At 51.3% G+C, this 18,566-nt stretch overlaps 1 protein-coding gene across 2 annotated transcripts in view; it reads left to right on the top strand.

Moving 5' to 3' along the window:
- Nucleotides 1-18,566, top strand: part of CALB2 (calbindin 2) — a 73,475-nt gene that overhangs the window by 32,314 nt on the left and 22,595 nt on the right. For both annotated transcript variants that reach the window (XM_073307153.1, XM_073307152.1), the window contains exons 2-3: nucleotides 3,687-3,763; nucleotides 8,731-8,820. In XM_073307153.1, the coding sequence (XP_073163254.1) occupies nucleotides 3,687-3,763; nucleotides 8,731-8,820 (167 nt within the window). The remainder of the gene's footprint in view (nucleotides 1-3,686; nucleotides 3,764-8,730; nucleotides 8,821-18,566) is intronic.

The raw sequence follows: 18,566 nt of genomic DNA, 5'->3' as shown, positions 1-18,566 counted from the left end.
GACGGCATAGGAAAGAGCTTTGAAGACAAGTTGCTGCATATTCAGTGGCTGATTTTCGTTTACTAGTTGTGCATTGACCGACGTCCAATCTCAACATAGAAGCAATGATCTGATCAAGTTGAGGGAGACTCACTTCCCACATTTCCTCTTTTTAACAAAAAAAAACAAAGCCATTTTTGGAGCCTGACTTCTAAGAAGGATCTCAATTGGATCCATCTTTCTTTTTTCCCCTCTCTCCTGCAATTTCAAAAAGGGCTGTAGTTAATGCTCTTAGACTATGTCTACACTATAGCCGGATCCATGCTCCAGCGGTTGACATACTGGAAGTTGATTTAGTGGGTCTAGTGAAGCTCCACCGAATCGACCGTAGATCGCCATCCGGTCAACCCAAGTACTCCACCCCAAACGAGAGGGGCAAGTAGTAGATACCGCAGTAAGTCAACCTAAGCTATGTCCACTCCAGCTGTGTTATTCACATAGTTGGAGTAGCGTAACTTAGTGTAGACATAGCCTCAGATTGGTAAGAAGAGAGAAGTAGGTTGGTTGACTGACAACTTGTGCGGCAAGTCACAGCCCAGACCGAGCACTTGGGGCTGAGCTATATACCCCTGAAATGAGGGTTTATAATGGAAATGCTGCTACACTATTAACTACAGAGCCTGGGTTGGAACAAAGCTACATAGGCCCCAGATCGACCCAATGTAAGAGAGCCCTGAGCCTTTGTTCCAGACCTGACTTTTGTTTTGTGCTCTTGGAGACCAGGAGAGAGAGGGGATTCTTTCAAACATGGTGAGGAGGTTCCAAATCTACTGGGTTCCGTCATACATTGACACTTATCACATCACACATCAGCCCTAGCCAGCCAGCCACCTGTCTGCTCGATACGAGGGGGTGGATGGTTCTGCCGTTAGAGCAGTAGCATAGTACAGAGGAGACCTACTGCTGTGCCACAGACTTCCCATGTGACCTTGTGCAAGTCACTTAGCTCCATTTGTAAAATGAGATAATAGCACTTCCCTATGTCCCAGGGTGTTATGTGGATAAATATGGTAATAGACAGTGAGGTGCTCAGACACTACGGTATTGGGGGCCATATAAGTACCATAGAACAGTAGACTAGCCCACTGCTGCACGTTACAACAGCCCACAGGCCTGCTTAGGGCTATAGATCTGAACTTCTGGAAAGGCTTTGAGTCACCTTGCTGCTGTAGCTGGCCCAAACAGGCTAACCTGGGAGGCTGACAGGCTAGGTCTTGCTATGCAGGATGGCACCTAGTAAATCTCTGTATGAGATCTTGCCAGGTTGTTGACGTGGTCTGGCAGGTCTCCGAGGCGCATCCTGGACTGTGAACTCACTGAGTCCTCCAAAGCCACCACCCTGGGCTGTCTCTCACACGGTGATACTAACAGGCCCTGCACTCACACAGCCGTCCACTGGCAGGGACACACCCAACTGAGCTGCATGAATGGTCTCGCAGCCACTCATGACCCCACAATGGGGAGGCTCCAGCCAATTCCCCCCCGCCAGCTCCCCAGTCTTGCACCCCAGAACTGTACTAGTTTGCACTGGTCAGGAGCCTGGCCAGTGTAAGTTCATTACCTAGTTCCCCACTTCGTCAAAGGAAAGTGGGCTGGTGTCAGCCTTTGTAACATGAGCAGATTTCCCAACATTAAAAGTAAATTTATTAACGACAGAGAGAGATTTGACGTGATTGTAAGTGGTAGGCATAAAGATCAGAGATAGTTAAGAAAATAAAGAAGAAAATAAAAAGGTAACACGCATTCTAAATCCTAAACATTTAGTCTAAGCAAGAGTTGAACGAAACAGCTTTTCTCACCCTGACGGACGGTACAAGCAGGGTACAGTTTTGTAATACACAAGCTGGGAACCCCCAGCCTGGGACCAAACTCCCCCAGTTCAAAGTCTTTGTCCTCCAGACCTTCTTCCGGGTGTTGAGTTGGGTGGGGGCGGGGAAGAGGCTCTCTTTTTATACCTTCTTCCAGCTGCCAAAAAGGTCCTCGCTGTGACATGCGGGTCAGGCAGTCTCCATTGCTCAAGCAGGCTCCATTGTGTACGTGCCTTCTCTGAGAAGGCTCTGGAAGAGTGGATTGTGCGTTGATGAGCCATTAACGACCAGCTGGCTATTGATGGCTACTCCTTTGTTGTAATGGTGTTCCCAACCTCACACCACATTTCAGTATCACATCTAGCAATACCTCAGAGCTTTGCACACAGTGGTAGCATACATAATCCAACAGGATATTCTTGTTCAACAAATCAAGACTTACAAAATGAGACCTCACAAGGCATCCTTTGTACAAACACGACATATTCATATCATGGTGGTGAACTGAAACCCGGGACTAGAGGAACCTTGCTGTCCCTTCTAACCCTGCAGTTAGATGCAAAAGTGTGACACCCCATATGCTGTGTGCTGGGCAGGGGTGTGGGGTGTGGCAGGGGTTGAGCTGTCACTGGGGTGTGATGGGCAGGAGGGGATGGGATGAGACAGGGTGAGGGTTAAACTGAGGCACGTGTTGGAGCAAAGTGTTGCCTGGAGGTGCACCAGATGCGATGCTTTCAGTTAGTAGAGGCTGTGTCTATCGGTCTGCTTTCGACCCAGCCCATCCGAGTTCTGCCTGTCTTCCAATCATGAGGCAAGAGCCTGGCTACAACAGCCTCACACTTCAGACCTGGATCTAAAATGTTGTGCCGGGGGCCCATATCCAGTTCTCTCCTGATGCTGTAAGCAAGCCCCGGCCCTTTGGCCCAAGTTCTGGGCCTATTTTGGAAGGCTTGAGCACCAGTAACGCCAGTCTGCCCTCGCAGGAGTGAATAATGCCAAAGGGAAATCCAGAGAACAGACACTGCCTGAATCTGTGCTGCTCTCTCCTGAGCCTGCTCCCTGCCCCTGCTGAGTTACTGACGCCCAAGCTGAGCTTAAGGGAGAGTAGCTGAAGAGCCTCCTTCCTGCCTCTGCTCAGGGGTCAGGGAAGTGTGGCAAGGGAACTCCATAGACACACAGAGCTCCTCCGGTTCGATGGACTGGGGATGGATAATAAGGCAATCTGGGACCACAGGCACACTATGGTACCAGGCCCTCCATGGCTGTATCCCCAGAACCCTGTGCCCTGGCCCAGCCCCGGCTGGGAGTAGAGGTGGCAGGGGGGCCTCCACTCCCAGAGAGGCAAGAGAAGCGGTATGGAGCCCCGTTGTCTCCACCAAGAGCAGCGGGGTAGGCTGTGGGGGCATTCCGGACATACTTCAGCAGCCCGGTGAAACTAGTTAGATATGTGGGCTAGGCCAGCTGCATTCTATTCCTCCTGTTACATCCAGCCCTCTGCCAAATCAGGTTTGGTGGGTTGCCCTGGAGCAAAAGGTCTTGGAGATAGCCCCCTTTTGAGAAACAAGGGGCAGTTTCCCCACTCCAAGCAATTGTCGTAGACTCTCTGCAGACTCAGGCAGACATCACTGCGTTGGTTACACTTGGGCCATGTTTTCAAGCTTTTTTTTCCAACCACAAAGGCTAGAAATTCATTTTGGTTTTTTTTTTCTGAATGTTTAAATTCTGATGTAATCACATGACTCCAGGAGCTGGGCCTCTCCACACAGGCCTTAATCCAGCACTGCCTTATGCCCATCACTGGCTCAACCACTATTAACCATATGTTTGTTTTCCTTGCAGGAAATGGCTACATTGAAGGCAAGGAGCTGGAAAACTTCTTCCAGGAGCTGGAAAGTGCTAGGAAGGGTGCTGGAGTGGTAAGAAAAATACATTTCCTTTCCTCTTCCTGCTGTTCTTCCTCCTCTTCTTTGTTCCCTCCTTTCCTGTTCTTCTCCTGACCTGAGTCTCCTGCACAGCTCAGTGTTGCCTCATTCCCTATGAGGGTTGCAACGAAGAGCCATTCTCAGGGAGCTGGAATCTCTGCCCATCACCTGCAAGTTTTAGGGGCCATGCCCAGTAGTGACAAGCAAATTTCAAAAGGACTCAGGGGCTTGGGTCTGACCTGAGATTGGCGTGGGGTCCCAGTCCTGGCTCCAAACAGCTCTGGATGTTGGAAAAGTCTGGTTCTGAACTCCGTATCTCAGGCCTACTTCTAGGGTACCTAAAATCCCAGTGTGGGTGCCAAGCTAAACCTCTTGATGATGATTGGTCCTGACTCTTCAAAGTCAGCAGGATTTGGCTAGGAATCAATATGTGCCTTACCAATTTATACTTGGGCAAGTATTTCCATGTAATGAGAAGTTAGGGTATTTCCCCCATATGTTCACATTATTACACAGTTGGGTTTAAAAAAACTATGGCCTCTCTGTAAACACTGGAAACATCTGCTGCAAATATGCGTTTGTAGGCTGCACGATCTGTGTTGCCAACTCCCGTGACTTTATTGTGTCTTGCAATATTTGATGTTTTACCTAAAGCCCCAGCTACTGGAGTCGAGTGATTACATGAGAACGTGTTGCAGCCCCGGTGCCCCAGCTACAAGGAGGGGTTGTGTGTGACAGGTTCTGTAGGTGGTGTACTCCCCTTTGCGTCACTTTTGACCCCGCTGGCCCAGCATAGAGCTAGCAGCGCAGTGCTGCAAGGAGCAGGGCGGTCGCTCACGCTTCTGCGTCACCACTGATGTTAAGGCCCCAGCAGCTCGCAGGGCCATATTGCAGTTGACATTGGAAATTCAGGTCATGGCTGCTTGTGGTTAGTAAAGAACAGTTTTAAAATGGTCGATACGAACGCGTTTCTAGCCCTCAGGCTTTGCAAAGAGCAGCTTGAGAACGTGACACGAGGACAACCTTAAGCTTCCAATATCAGCAGGCAAATAAAAATCACCCCCAATGGGTTATTTTTTCCAAAAACTCGTGATTTCTAAGCCAGTCTCCTGATTTTGGGGGGGGCGGACTTGTGATTTTTAAGCATCTGGGGTGGGTTCAGGCGCCAGTCCTCGCTGGCTAAGGACCAGGCTGAAATCCATTCACGCCTCAGCCAGCTGAGAGAGCCGCTGCTGAGCAACTCAGGGTATTTGCTATTTTCAGACCCTAGCTACCAGCTCTGCAGTGTGAGTCCAGTCTCTGCTAGTCCAAACTGGACCCTGAAGCCACTTGTCCCGCGTGACAGCACAGAGCCCTGCCACCAAGCCAGCTCTTATCTCCTTCCTTATGAAACTTTTATTCTAGCCCTAACATCCACAGATGGGTTTTGGGAAGGGGTGTGTGGAAGGGGTAATCCCTAAAGAGCCTCATTTATTCCTCTCATTTTCTGCTCCCCTCCTCCCCAATATCACCCTCGTATTCTGGGTCATGGTGCCGTCTCTCTGGCCAAGGCAAGCCAGAGACGAGCTTTCCCTACAACACAGCCCCCTTTCTCACACCAGTGTGAGACTGAACTAGGCTTGCCCGCTGCCATGTGATCATCAGGCTGGCACAGGTGGCACTGAGCCTGGCAGCCTGCTGGCAGATGTCTGTGCAATATTCATTGGAGCATATGCAAGGCTGCAGATGGAACTGACAGCATAAATTATGGAATCACTGCAAACACGATCTCCACTTCTTCCAAACAGCCTTGGAGAGCAGGGCCTCACTGCCTCGGAGGGGCTGTGGCATAACCAGACTGCTGCTTTGACTGTTCTTTCCTTCTGGGGCTGTGCTCCCTTTACAGGGGGTTGGATGTAAGCGCTGAGAGGGCAGCAAACTAGCTCCACTTTGTGCTGCTGTCCCCTCCACACACAGTTTGGGGTCCCCATCAGCCAAGGTTTGCTCACTCAGGCCAAGCCATTTGACATGGCGTGAGTGCAGACACCTATTGTGTGCCTGTTCCTTAGCGGATCCATTGCCCATCATCCCCTGCTGACCAAACACTGCTCAGCCCCAATCATTACACTGCCCCCTGCTGGCCAATCAAAACCCCTTGCCTAACCTAGGCCTCCTTGGGTTTAGCCCAGGTGGCCTTTCCTACTGCTTTGGCTGTGCAAAGGCCAGAAGGTAAAAAGGCATGGCAAACCCAAGCTGCTTTAAAGAGGGACCCACCCATCCGATTATTCGCATATGGAAGAACTGGCCCCAAACAAAAGTCAATACAATTTTAATAGTACCTGGCATTTGAGGATCTCCAGCCACTGTGTGTATGGAGGTTAATTAAGCTGTACAGCGATCCTAAGAGAGAAATAGGATTAGCCCCATTTTTAACAATAGGGAAAATGAGGCACAAGGAAGGTGAAGAGACTTGGTTAAGGCCACAGAGCAAGTCAGTGGCTGAATCAGGAACAGTATTCAGGAGCACTAGCACCTAGTTCCCGCTCCTCTAACCACTGGACTGCACTTCCTCTACCGAGCAGTTTTTTAGCATCTAATTTGGTCTCTTCTAATGGCTGAGACACTCTAGCAACAAAAAGAAAAGGAGGACTTGTGGCACCTTAGAGACTAACCAATTTATTTGAGCATAAGCTTTCGTGAGCTACAGCTCACTTTAGTCTCTAAGGTGCCACAAGTACTCCTTTTATTTTTGCGAATACAGACTAACACGGCTGTTACTCTGAAATCTAGCAACAAAGCCTCATAACTCGTGATCTTTTCTCTTGTTTTCAGAGAGTAAATGACAAGCCAACTAAGGCAGAGGGTTCTGAAAAGAGGGTGACCATTAAACTTCAATCTGCTGCTTGGGGAAAGGCTGGGTTATTGTTTTCCAGCTCCTATGACTTGCAATCTGAGTAGAGCTGGATGTGGGTAGTTTGATTGTCTTTCTCCCCTGGTACACACAATATTCTGCTTGCCCATGTCATAAGTGTCTCCAGTATCTAGCCCTCCAGGCTTGGTCTCAGCCCCAAGGTGATGTTTGTTTAGGAAAGTTTCTGCAAAATCTACTTTGCCATTTTTGGGTCATTAACAACATTGCCAACCCCGCAAAAATCACAGGCCAGCGCCCCCCCGCCCAATCACAAAAATAATAGATCTGGGGTCTTTATATTTGTCGTTGGAGCCTTTAGGGGCGTCACATTTTCCAGCTTTTCTCCACACACCCAAGGGCTCAAATCCTACTTTTTTTTAAATGCAAGCTGCAATTCTCCTATTATCACATGACTCCAGGAGCTGGGGCTTGACGAGAAAACACCAAACAGTGTGAGCCTCACAATAAATCACAAGAGTTGGCAATGTTGAGTTAACGTTGGAGTCAACAGGAGCTTTAGACAGAGTCGCCTTAGCAAAAGTTATATTAATAAAACCTGACCCTGCAACCTCTCCCCGCCCAGAGGATCCCCAATGCCATTAAAAGGACTGCTCTGGGTAGTGAGTGTTACGCTCACTAGTAAGGGTTTGCAGCCTTTACAGAGTAATCTGTAAAGCTGGCTGTCATAACCATACAGCTAAGGGTAGCCTAGAATTCCTCCTTACCTGTGAGGAGTGAAGTAGTTCAAATAACCTGGTTGGCACCTGACCAAAAGGACCAATGGGGAAAGAAGATACTTTCAAATCTTGGGGGGAAGGCTTTTGTTTTTTGTGTGTTCTCTTGGGAAGCAGAGAAACATCAGGTCAGAAAACTCCTTCTCCTATAAACCATCCTAAAAGTCCCTCATATTACAAAAATTGTAAGTAAAAGCCAGGCAAGGTGTGTTAGATTATCTTTTGTTTTTTGCTTGTGAATTTTTCCTTTGCTGGAGGGAGGTTTATTCCTGTTTTTCGTAACTTTGAAACTAAGCCAAGATGAAGTTCTGCTGTGTTTTTGAATCTTTTGTTACCCTGTAAAGTTATTTTCCATCCTGATTTTACAGAGGTGATTTTTATTTTTAAATAAAATCCTTCTTTTAAGAACCTGACTGATTTCTCTATTGTCCTAAGACCCAGGGGTTTGGGTCTGTGATCACTTTGTAACCAATTGGTTGGGATATTATTCTCAAGCCTCCCCAGGGAAGGGGGTGAAGGGGTTTGGGGGGATAGGAACTCCAAGTAGTCCTTTCCCTGATTCTTTGTTAAATCACTTGGTGGTGGCAGCGGACTGTCCAAGGGCAAAGAATTTGTGCCTTGGGAAAGTTTTAACCTAAACTGGTAGAAATAAGCTTAGGGGGTCTTTCATCCAGGTCCCCATATCTGAACTGCCTAGAGTTCAGAGTGGGGAGGGAACCCTGACACTGGCATTAGCTGGCCAGGGATACATGGGCAGCTCCCTTTCCTGGTTTGATGTGAGGCTGGGTTGTTACTCACCTCAAACTCATTGAGATTAGTGTTCCCTGCAAGCTGCCAGTCTGCTCTCTTGGATTAGATGGGAGCACGCTTGGGGTTAAGGCACTGACCTCAGTGCAGCAAATCTGATTCAGATCCTAGCTCTGCCCTTGCTGCCCTGAGTCTCCCTCAGTCTCACTGTGCCTCAGCTTCTTAGCCGGGAATGAGACTAATTCTTCTTGTCTAGTTACATTGTAAACTCTTCCAGGCAGGGTCTGTCTGTCTGTGTGTGTGTGTACAGTGCCTAGCGCAATGGGGCGCATAGGCACAATTGTAATAATCATTTAACCCAAATGCGTTGGAGGTAGGATATTCCGTTGGCTCTCCTGCCTTGGGCTAAGAGAGAAAGGGACTCCTTGCTGATGTACTGGCTTGTTCGACGTCCAAGCAGTGTCCTTCCCATTTGCTGTTCTCTCTCATTATTTCATGGCTCGAAGCCAATGCACTGACCAGACACAGTGCGGGAGGCACAGAGGCCCTGCTGGAGTGCAAGAGGGACAACCTTCTCGCTTTGTTCACAGGACTCTAAGAATGGCAACTTTGCAGAGAAGATGAAGGAGTTCATGCAGAAGTATGACAAGAACGCAGATGGCAGAATTGAAATGGCAGAGGTGAGTGGTGCTCGGGCCAGCATCGCACCCGCAAGCTGCTCTCATCAATACTACTATGCTCAGGGGGAAATCCTGGCCCCCTGAAGTCAGTGAGAGACTTGTCATTGGCTTCATTGGGACCAGGATGTCCCACCGATGCTGGGGGATTAGATCCTAGCATGGACACATGGATCCTCTTGCACTCCAGAGGTGGGGAGTGTGAATCTTGCCACATGTTGCATTAGGCTGCCTTGTCAAAGTAGCCTCAGGGAGTCAGGTGTCCAGATCCCATTGGATTTCCATGAGATCTGAGCACCTGATTCCCTTAGGCACCTTTGAAAATGCAGCTCCCCGCCCCACCCCAGCTCACCTCTGCCTCCTCCCATGAGCACGCCTTCCCTGCTTCTCCTCCCAGCACTTGCCGCCACGAAACAGCTGTTTCACGGCGTAACAGGCTGTGGGAGGGAGCGGGGAGTAGCGGGAACGTGGCGTGCTTAGGGGAGGAGGCACGGAAGAGGTGGGGATTTGGGGAAGGAGTCCAATAGGGGCAGGGAGGGGGCGGAGTTGGGGTAGGGACTTTGGGGAAGGGGTTGGAATGGGGGGAAGGGCAGAGGTGGAGTTGGGGTGAGGGCAGGGGAGCATGAGCACCCACCGGCACCAGGAGAAGTTGGCACCTATGCAAAAGGGACAAGTGCAGAGTTCTCCACTTAGGACAGAAGAATCCCATGCACTGCTACAGACTAGGGACCAAGTGGCTAGGTGGCAGTTCTGCAGAAAAGGACCTAGGGGTTATGGTGGACAAGAAGCTGGATATGAGTCAACAGTATGTCATTGTTGCCAAGAAGGACAATGGCATTTTGGGATGTATAAGTACGGGCATTGCCAGCAGATCGAGGGACGTGATCGTTCCCCTCTATTTGACATTGGTGAGGCCTCATCTGGAGTACTGTGTCCAGTTTTGGGCCCCATGCTACAAGAAGGATGTGGAAAAACTGGGAAGAGTCCAGCGGAGGGCAACAGAAATTATTAGGGGGCTGGAACACATGATTTATGAGGAGAGGCTGAGGGAACTGGGATTGTTTAGTCTGCAGAAGAGAAGAATGAGGGGGGATTGGATAGCTGCTTTCAACTACCTGAAAGGGGGTTCCAAAGAGGATGGATCTAGACTGTTCTCAGTGGTACTAGATGGCAGAACAAGGAGTAATGGTCTCAAGTAGCAGTGGGGGAGGTTTAGGTTGGATATTAGGTAAAACTTTTTCACTAGGAGGGTGGTGAAGCACTGGAATGGGTTACCTAGGGCGGTGATGGAATCTCTTTCATTAGAGGTTTTTAAGATCAGTCTTGACAAAGCCCTGGCTGGGATGATTTAGTTGGGGATCGGTCCTGCTTTGAGCAGGGGGTTGGACTAGATGACCTCCTGAGGTCCCTTCCAACCCTAATATTCTATGAATCCACTAGCCATGGGAGAAACATCTTCTGAACCCCTGGCAACTAATGTGGCTGCCTTTTGTCCTGATGCACGAGTGGATGCTCATTATGGATTGTTATCCCAGCTAGTGTAACAGCTGCTGATGTTCTCACTATTCATATACATGTTTAAGTCCTCCTTCTATCCCACTAACATATTGTGGCAGGGAGTTCCACTGGCTAACTATGCATTGCATAAAACAGAATTTCCCTGTAGAAGTTGTTGATTTACATTTCATTGTCTGCCCCTTTGCTCCCAAGTTATGAGATTGGATAAATGGGAACCCTCCTCTCTCCCAGTAATTATTTTATATTCCCCCTCATTCGTCTCCTCTCTAAAGGAAAGCATCTTAATCTTTTTAATTTATCTTCATATAGTCTCTACAGGCTTCTAATAATTTCTGCTGCCTTTTCCTGGACCATTTCTATTTCTGCTCTATCAGAGGGACAAGAACTGAACCCAGGAGGCCTGGTTCTCACTGCTGCAGGAAATTATTAAATCCAAGAGCTTAGTGGGATGTAGAAAAGGATTAGACATTGATAGGAACAATAAAAATGGCGTAGCTAGAATAAGGTTTGAGAAGGGCTATAAACTCTTACATCAACTGTCAGGTCAAAGATGAAGCTGATCTTTCAGGGCCAGTGGTATAAACTCATACCTGGGATGAGGTATGAGAGTTGTATCTATTTTGCATGATTGTTGAAATATGAGAGAGAACTGTGTGGCATATTTTTTAATGAGGCAGTAGCCCCAGACTACGGTCTGCAGAGCTCTTCATGGTGACAAGTGGGGAGTTGGCTGGTCCCGTGGATTTGGCTTCTCCGTGTTTCCAGCTGCTGCGCTGCATTAAAATAAGATAGAAATACCTGGGCAGGCAATATTAGTGCTGAGTGTAAGTGTGATCTGCACTCTGGGTAGTAAGGAATCTCAATCTGTTGCCCTGTAGTGGCTGATCTACATAATAGCAGGCTCTTACACTGATCATCATAATCCCCATTTGACAGATGGGGAAACAGAGGCACAACGCAGCAAAGTGACTTGCGCAACGTCACCCACCAGGCCAGTGACAGAGCTGGGAATATAACCAAGGACTCCTGATTCCCAGTTCAGTGCTCTGTCTGCTAGACCACACTGCGTCCCATAAAAGGTGTACGAGTCTGCGAATGCGGACTTCTCTAGCTCAAGTGGTGGAAGCTCATTGCAAGTGGGGGGAATGGTCCCACTATTGTGAGGGCCTTTTCTGGCTTCTGCACTACCCCAGTGGAATCAGATAGCGAAAAGACCTGAGTCCTCACTCCCACTTCCTTTACCCAGAAACCTGCCTGACCTTAAGGACAGTTCTTTCACGCTCCCATGTGGCAGAGAGCTTGTTACCCCCAATAAAGCTGGGCCCAGGATTCCTGGGAGGTTTAACCCTAGTCTTGTCATGGTCACTTAGGCCAAGGGGTAGGGGTATTCTCTCTGCACCAGCCACAGCCCTAGCCCACTGATCATTACTCATACTAAACTAAATACAATTTACTAAACAGCAACTAAGAAAAATGGAAAAGGTTAAAGGAACAAGAAACCCCCCCCCCCACCCGGGCCTGGGGGCACCACACACAGCCGGCTCTGAGCCTAGCCATGTGTCCCCTCGCTGGGCCCTCTCCCATAGCCCCCTTGCTCTCCCCAGCCGCTCACCACTCTCTTCTCCGGTGTTGCTCGTGGCATAACAGATGCCTGCTATCCCAGCTCAGCCCTGGCTCCTGTCGGCACGCCTGGTCTGCACTGCACCAGGTCCAGCTCTGCCTCCAGCTCAGCTCAGGCTGCTGCTCTCCTTAGCTCTGCCCTACTGTGACCCAGGCAGCTCCACCTCACAGGGAGGACAGAGCCCCAGGCTCCTGACTCCCTCACCTGCCTTTTCAACTGGGTGGATTCGGAGTGTTGGCCTCTCCCCATTGGCCCCGGGGACTGACTGTCTCTCGATCCTGATTTCTCTTTGGCCCTTCCCCTTTCTTTCGATAGTGGGTGGGAGCCGACCAAAACCCCACTAAGTTTCAGTGGGGGGCCAGCCCCCCACTTCCATTCTGCTTTCTGCTCAGTAGGTCCTAGATTCGAATCCCATGACTGCCCCACGTACGTGGCTACACAAGCCGTTACTGTGGTTGCCCCAGGGCAGCTGTTCAGCAGGAGAGTTAGGTGCACACAGTGATGAATGGGAGAGAAGATGGTGGTAGAGAGATGCTCCCTGTTATGGTGTGGTCCACACCAGGGCTGGCCTTGCCAGGAGGTGAACTGAGGCGGCCGCCTCAGGTGCCAGACTCTGGGGGGGGGGAAAATGGCGCCACAAGGACCCAGAGTGTAGAAAATGGTGTCTGCTGCTGGTGCATCTGTATTCGCTCTGCTCGAGACACACAGAGATGGGGGAGTGCTGGGCTGGAGGGAGGAGGGCACAAGAGACAGAACAGGCAGGCAGGAGAAAAGGGGAGCGGGAATAACAGAAAGCAGCAGGAGCTGCAGGGAGAGAGAGGAGGAGGAGCCTCTTATGTACCTCTCTAGCCCCCCAGGAGCCTGGACTGATTAACCCCAGCTTCTCAGGGAGCTTCCTGTGTCCTGCTGCTTCCCTGAACCCACTTGAGGAGAACAGGCCGTCAACTGGAGTAGTAGGAGCCAGTTAGGCCCTAAGACGCTGATCTCTTCCCTCACTCAGGCCCTGCTACCAGCCTGCTTATTTCTCCCCTTCAACTGAGTGTTGAGAGCCACTCTAGCATAGAACAGCAGCCATGAGTGAAAGAAGAAAACGCCCCTCTGGGGCAGCATTCAGAAAAAGAAAGAAAGCAAAGGAAGCTTTTCTATCTAAGCAGGAAGGAGTTCTCCTGAGATACGTAGACACAAATGTTCACGGTGAGCCTTCCGGCCCCAGTGAGGATGTGAGTGGTGAGGAGATGCCTGATCTTCCAGTCAGAGTGCAGGTGACCTGGCAGCTGCTGTAGCATCCATATCTCCGTCTCAAGTGGATGTAACCATGCACAGTCCTGAAGAAAAGTGCAGATCAGAAGAGTGTGGTGGAGGCACAAGAAACAGCTGCTGCTGAGTTTAGTTCCTTGAGTCCAGAGGATCCAGGACTGTGGACCCGCTTGAGCAGAAGCCTAAGGGACTTCCTTGTACTGCGCAGGCCACAGCAAGTGGAAAACTTCATGTTCCCCAAAGACAATGAAAATAGAAGTTTCCATCCAACACGTTACTGGCGTGAAATCCCCAATGGTGACAAAGTGGAGAGGCCATGGCTTATGTACTCAAAAACCCAGAATGCTGCATACTGGTTTTGTTGCAAACTCTTCCAGTCTAATGTTCCAGCCACATTGGGTTCTACAGGAACAAAGGACTGGAAAAATCTGGCTAGAAATCTGGCATGCCATGAGAAGGCAGCAAATCACCAGAGAGCATTCCACAGGTGGAAAGAGCTGGAGATGAGACTAAGGTTAAAGGCCACCATGGATGATCAGCATCAAGAGAAGATTGCGTCAGTCTCTTTACTGGCAAAATGTTCTGAGAAGGCTCATTGCCATTGTGACAATGCTTGCGACCCAAAACCTAGCCCTGCATGGCACTGCAGATCAGCTGTATGTGCCAAACAATGGAAACTTCCTGAAAATTGTGGAGCTGATGGCTGAGTTTGATGTTGTACTCCAGGAGCATCTAAGAAGAGTCACCACCCAAGTCGTGGCACACACACCACTACCTTGGAAAAACCATTCAAAATGAGACCATACAGTTACTGGCAACAAAAGTCAAACAGAAGATTGTGGCAGATCTGAAGTCAGCACGATATTACTCTGTTGTTCTGGACGGCACACCTGACATCAGCCATACAGAACAAATGACTTTAATGGTGCGTTTTGTAACAACAACAGAACCTAGTGAAAATGTCCCTGCAATGGTGACTGTCAGAGCATTTTCTAGAATTTATTGACATTGAGGATGCTACCGGAGCTGGTATGACAAATGTGCTTCTTAAAAAGCTGCAAGATACGGGAATTGCGATAGCTGACATGAGAGGTCAGGGCTACGATAATGGTGCCGACGTGAGAGGAAAGAACAGGAGTGCAGACACGGATCCGAGAGTTAAACCCTCGAGCTTTTTTTGTCCCATGCAGTTCTCATTCATTGAACTTGGTGGTCAGTGATGCAGCATCAGCTTCTAGAGAAGATCTGGGAACATCCTCCCTGACACTGAAACCACTGAGTGCCACACAATGGGAAAGTCGAGTGGAGGCGATAAAGCCTATCAAACACCAAATTGGGAAGATAGATGAAGCCACAGTTGCCATTATGGAGGCTAATGCTATGACAGGAACTGTTCGTGGGAGAACAGTGGCAGAGGAAAATGGAATCACCAGAAACATACATAACTTCACATTTCTGTGTGGCTTAGTGTTGTGGCATGACATACTGTTTGAAATAAATGTTGTAAGCAAGAGACTTCAAGGTGTTGACCTTGAGCAATGGAACAACTGGACAAAGCAAAGTCATACCTACAGTCTTACCGGTCAGATGGGAGATTTCAAAACGTTCTGAAGAGTGCACAGAAGTTGGCAGAGGAACTTCACACTGAAGCTATTTTCCCCACCCATTCAAGAGTCACCGAAGATGACATTTTGATTACAAGGCACGGGATAATCCCATAGGAAACCTGTGACAAAGTTCCTCCTCTGCCTTGGTGGGTCCTGTGCTTATTGGCAGATTTTCTCGCCTCAGAGGTTCACAGCAGCCCTCAGTTTGGCCACTTTTGTGGCTCAAATCTGCCGTTCACTCAGTTAGCCTCATCACTGGCTAGCCTGGGGAAAAGGAAGAACAATCCCTGCAGTCTCTGCTGATCCACTTAGTGGATTGGGAACAGGCCGGAGACCTTCCCCTCTGGTGGAATCCACAATCATTTTCAACTCCTCCGGTATCAAGTAGGGAGTTGGAGGGAACCCGGGCCCGCCCTCTACTCCAGGTTCCAGCCCAGGGCCCTGTGGATTGCAGCTGTCTACAGTGGCTCCTGGAACAGCTGACTGACAGCTACAAGTCCCTGGGCTACTTCCCCATGGCCTCCTCCCAGCACCTTCTTTATTCTCACCACAGGACCTTCCTCCTGGTGATGCTTGTACTTCTCAGTCTTCCAGTAGTACGCCTTCTCTCTCAGCTTCTTGTGCCTTTTGCTCCCAGCTCCTCACTCACACTCCTCACTACCTGGAGTGAGAGCCTTTTTAAACCCAGGTCCCCTGATTAGCCTGCCTTAATTGATTCTAGCAGCTTCTTGATTGGCTGCAGGTGTTCTAATCAGCCTGTCTGCCTTAATTGTTTACAGAAAGTTCCTGATTATACTGGAACCTTCCCTGTTCCCTTACCCAGAGAAAAGGGACCTCCTTCGCTTGCTGCTACGCTATCTGCTTTCCATTCTCTCCTAAAGCCCCCTGGCCTGGATTTTCTTACTTTTTGACCCTGCTTAGTTCCCCCCCCCCACCCGCCCCGACCGGGCCAGACACTTTTTCTTCATTTTGTTTTGGTTTTTTTGCTGTTTTTTTGCTGCCGTTCAAGTGCTGGTCGGTTGCCAGCTTGCTGCCACGGCCCCCCCCCCCCACGCCTGCTCTCGGACACCGCTTTTGCCCCAGCTGAAATCCCCGGAGGAGGGGGGGAGGACTGCCGACCCGCTACCCGGAGGAGGGGAGTGGAAGCCCCCAGACCCAGCCGTTTTGCTGTTATTTCTAAACCCGTACCGAGCTAGGAAGATTCTTCTTATCTCTGCAACATTCTTGGCCTGCTGAAAGCCTCATTACAAAGCCAGAAGAGAAGATAGCCGACAGAAAAAATCACCCAGGGAAGCTACGAACCATCGTGGAGGGGGCTGTAAGACTGAATAACTTTTGAATTGTACTCTCGTGTGGGGGGAGTTTGACTGTGTTTTAATTGCATTTGTGGGGGCACAGGGGGTGTAGCATGGAGCTGCCCCCCGATCCATCGGCCCCCCCCAACACTACTATGACCGTCATGGCCCCCCCCACCATCTGTCCCTGCTGGCAACTTGCCATTTGCCTTTGGATTCAGCTGTTTGCTTTGAATTTTGCCGCTCAGACCAAACACAACAGCCGACCAAATGAGACTCTTTGGACAAACGTGTGTGGGTCCATGTCCCCCTCCTCCCCCCCGGACTGTTTACCCCACAGATTGCCCCTATTACCGGACCCCAACTCCTGTTTTCCTCCCCCATCCAGTCCGACCCATTTGGCACCCCCCCCCCGCCTGCAGCCCAGCAGGGAGGAGCGGTTAATCTGCTTCCCCCTCCCCCCTCCTCCTTCTGGTGTCTCCCCGTCTCTCCCTGTTCACAATGGCGGGGAATGAGATGGGAGAGGCCCCTCTAACAACCTCAGTTGCCTCTCCCCCACCTACCCCCCTGCCCAACCTCCCAGCCCTCCCCCCCACCACTGCTGTCAAAACATCTGCCACCGCCCCCGCTGGGGCATGGGCAGCCAGAGGCACCCGGGCGATTACTGCCGCTGCAATGTCCACCGCCCCCCCAGATTCTAGGAAACCCCCCCAGTTGGCCGGAAAGGCCAGGGTGTGAAGAAAGGAAAGGGCCCCGCTAAAACCACCAGGCCCTCCATGGCAGGGGCTGCCCCCACCACTGTGGCCTCGTCATCAACCATGGCGTCCCTCCCCGCTGTTCCCTCCACCAGCTCTGCGAGCGTCCCTCCCCCGGCCCCCAGGACGTATGCCCGGGCGGTGGCACCCCCCCCGCCTGCCGCCTCGTCATCTCGCCCGCCCACCGCCTCCGTTACCATCAATAGCGGCCGGGGCCCCTTTCCCACCATGACCAGGAAGCACGGTGTCCATTGCCTCCTGGTGCCCACCTCGCCCCACGTGGAGACATACGTGCAGGCATTGGCGAAGGTGGTAGGACCCACGGCTATCGTGGCGGCCTCCAAAATATATAGGAAGGTCGTCTTTTTCTTAGCATCGGAGGCTGCCGCCCAGGAGGCGGTGGAGAATGGCCTGGCGGTGGGGGGGGTGTTTGTCCCCCAGGAGCCACTAGGGGACCTGGGCGTTCGCCTAGTCCTCACCTCCGTCCCTCCCTTTCTACCCAATGCCGCCCTGTTACCCGCTCTCTCCACCCTGGGGAAACTCGTTTCTGTCATCAGCCCTCTCCCGCTGGGCTGCAAAGACCCCGCCCTCCGTCACGTCCTCTCGTTCCGCCGGCAGGTGCAGCTTCTACCGCTGCCGCCGGCGCGTGACGGAGAGGCGCTCGAGGGGTCCTTCCTAGTCCCCTATCAGGGAGCCCACTATTGGGTCTTTTACTCCACGGGAGAAGCCCGGTGCTACCTCTGCCGATCAGCAGGGCCTGTCCGAAGAGACTGCCCTTTGACCCAGCGGGGAGGGGCACCCGAGACCCGGCAGGACGTCGGCTCCGTCGTTGCCGACGCCCCTGGCCGCCCGGCACCTGAAACCAACCCTCCTCCTACTCGACCCACTGCTGCTCCTGCCCGGGCCCAAGAGACACCTCCCCTACAACGCCCAGACGAGCAAGGGAGTCCCAGAGGGTGGGTGCTATCAACAATCCAGCAGAGCCTATGGAGGAGGGTGCAGCAAAGATATTACCGGGTATAGGAGAGGGCCCGCCCCAAGGAGAACCCCCCGCCCCCCATGCTGCCTCACCGTTACCCCCCCGAACCCCTGAACCATCACCTCTGCCCCCCGACACGACCCCTGCTAACCAACCCCCAGACGACGCTATGGAGGGCTGGACCCTAGTTCAGGGGAAGCGAGGCAAGCGGAAGGCTCGAGCTCCGCTGCACCCATCCGATGCGGAGGCCCCCCGGAAGACCAGGAAGGGAGGCACTGATACTGAGCCTTCCACTGTGCTCACGAGTCAGATCCATCCGCTGGTGTCGGGAGGGCAAGATAGAATGGCATTGGAAGGTAGAATCTCCCCTCCACGGGAGATCCTTCCCTCCGAGATCCCTGAGGAAGCCCCTTCTACCCGGATATCACCCGAACCCCCCACGAACCCCGAAGCAACCGTATTTATACACACTCACGCTTCACACCCTTCACGCCCACACCCTGGTGTCCCGCCCCGATACAAAGTGGCGGGACCTCCTGCCACCTTTGGAGGGTGAGCAACCTCAGTGGGTCAGCCTGTATTCCACCTTGGTCCCGAGGCCCATTGGGGATATTAGTTGGCGGCTCCTTCACGGAGCTGTGAGCATGGGTGTGTTTTTGACACGGTTCACCCCCATCCCGGATACTTGCCCTTTTTGCAATGTGAGGGAAACCCTGG

The sequence above is a fragment of the Lepidochelys kempii genome, chromosome 12, assembly GCF_965140265.1.
Source record: "Lepidochelys kempii isolate rLepKem1 chromosome 12, rLepKem1.hap2, whole genome shotgun sequence".
Taxonomy (NCBI): Eukaryota; Metazoa; Chordata; order Testudines; family Cheloniidae; genus Lepidochelys; species Lepidochelys kempii.
Note: the sequence above shows the minus strand (reverse complement) of the source record. Positions and strands in the feature narration are given on the sequence as shown.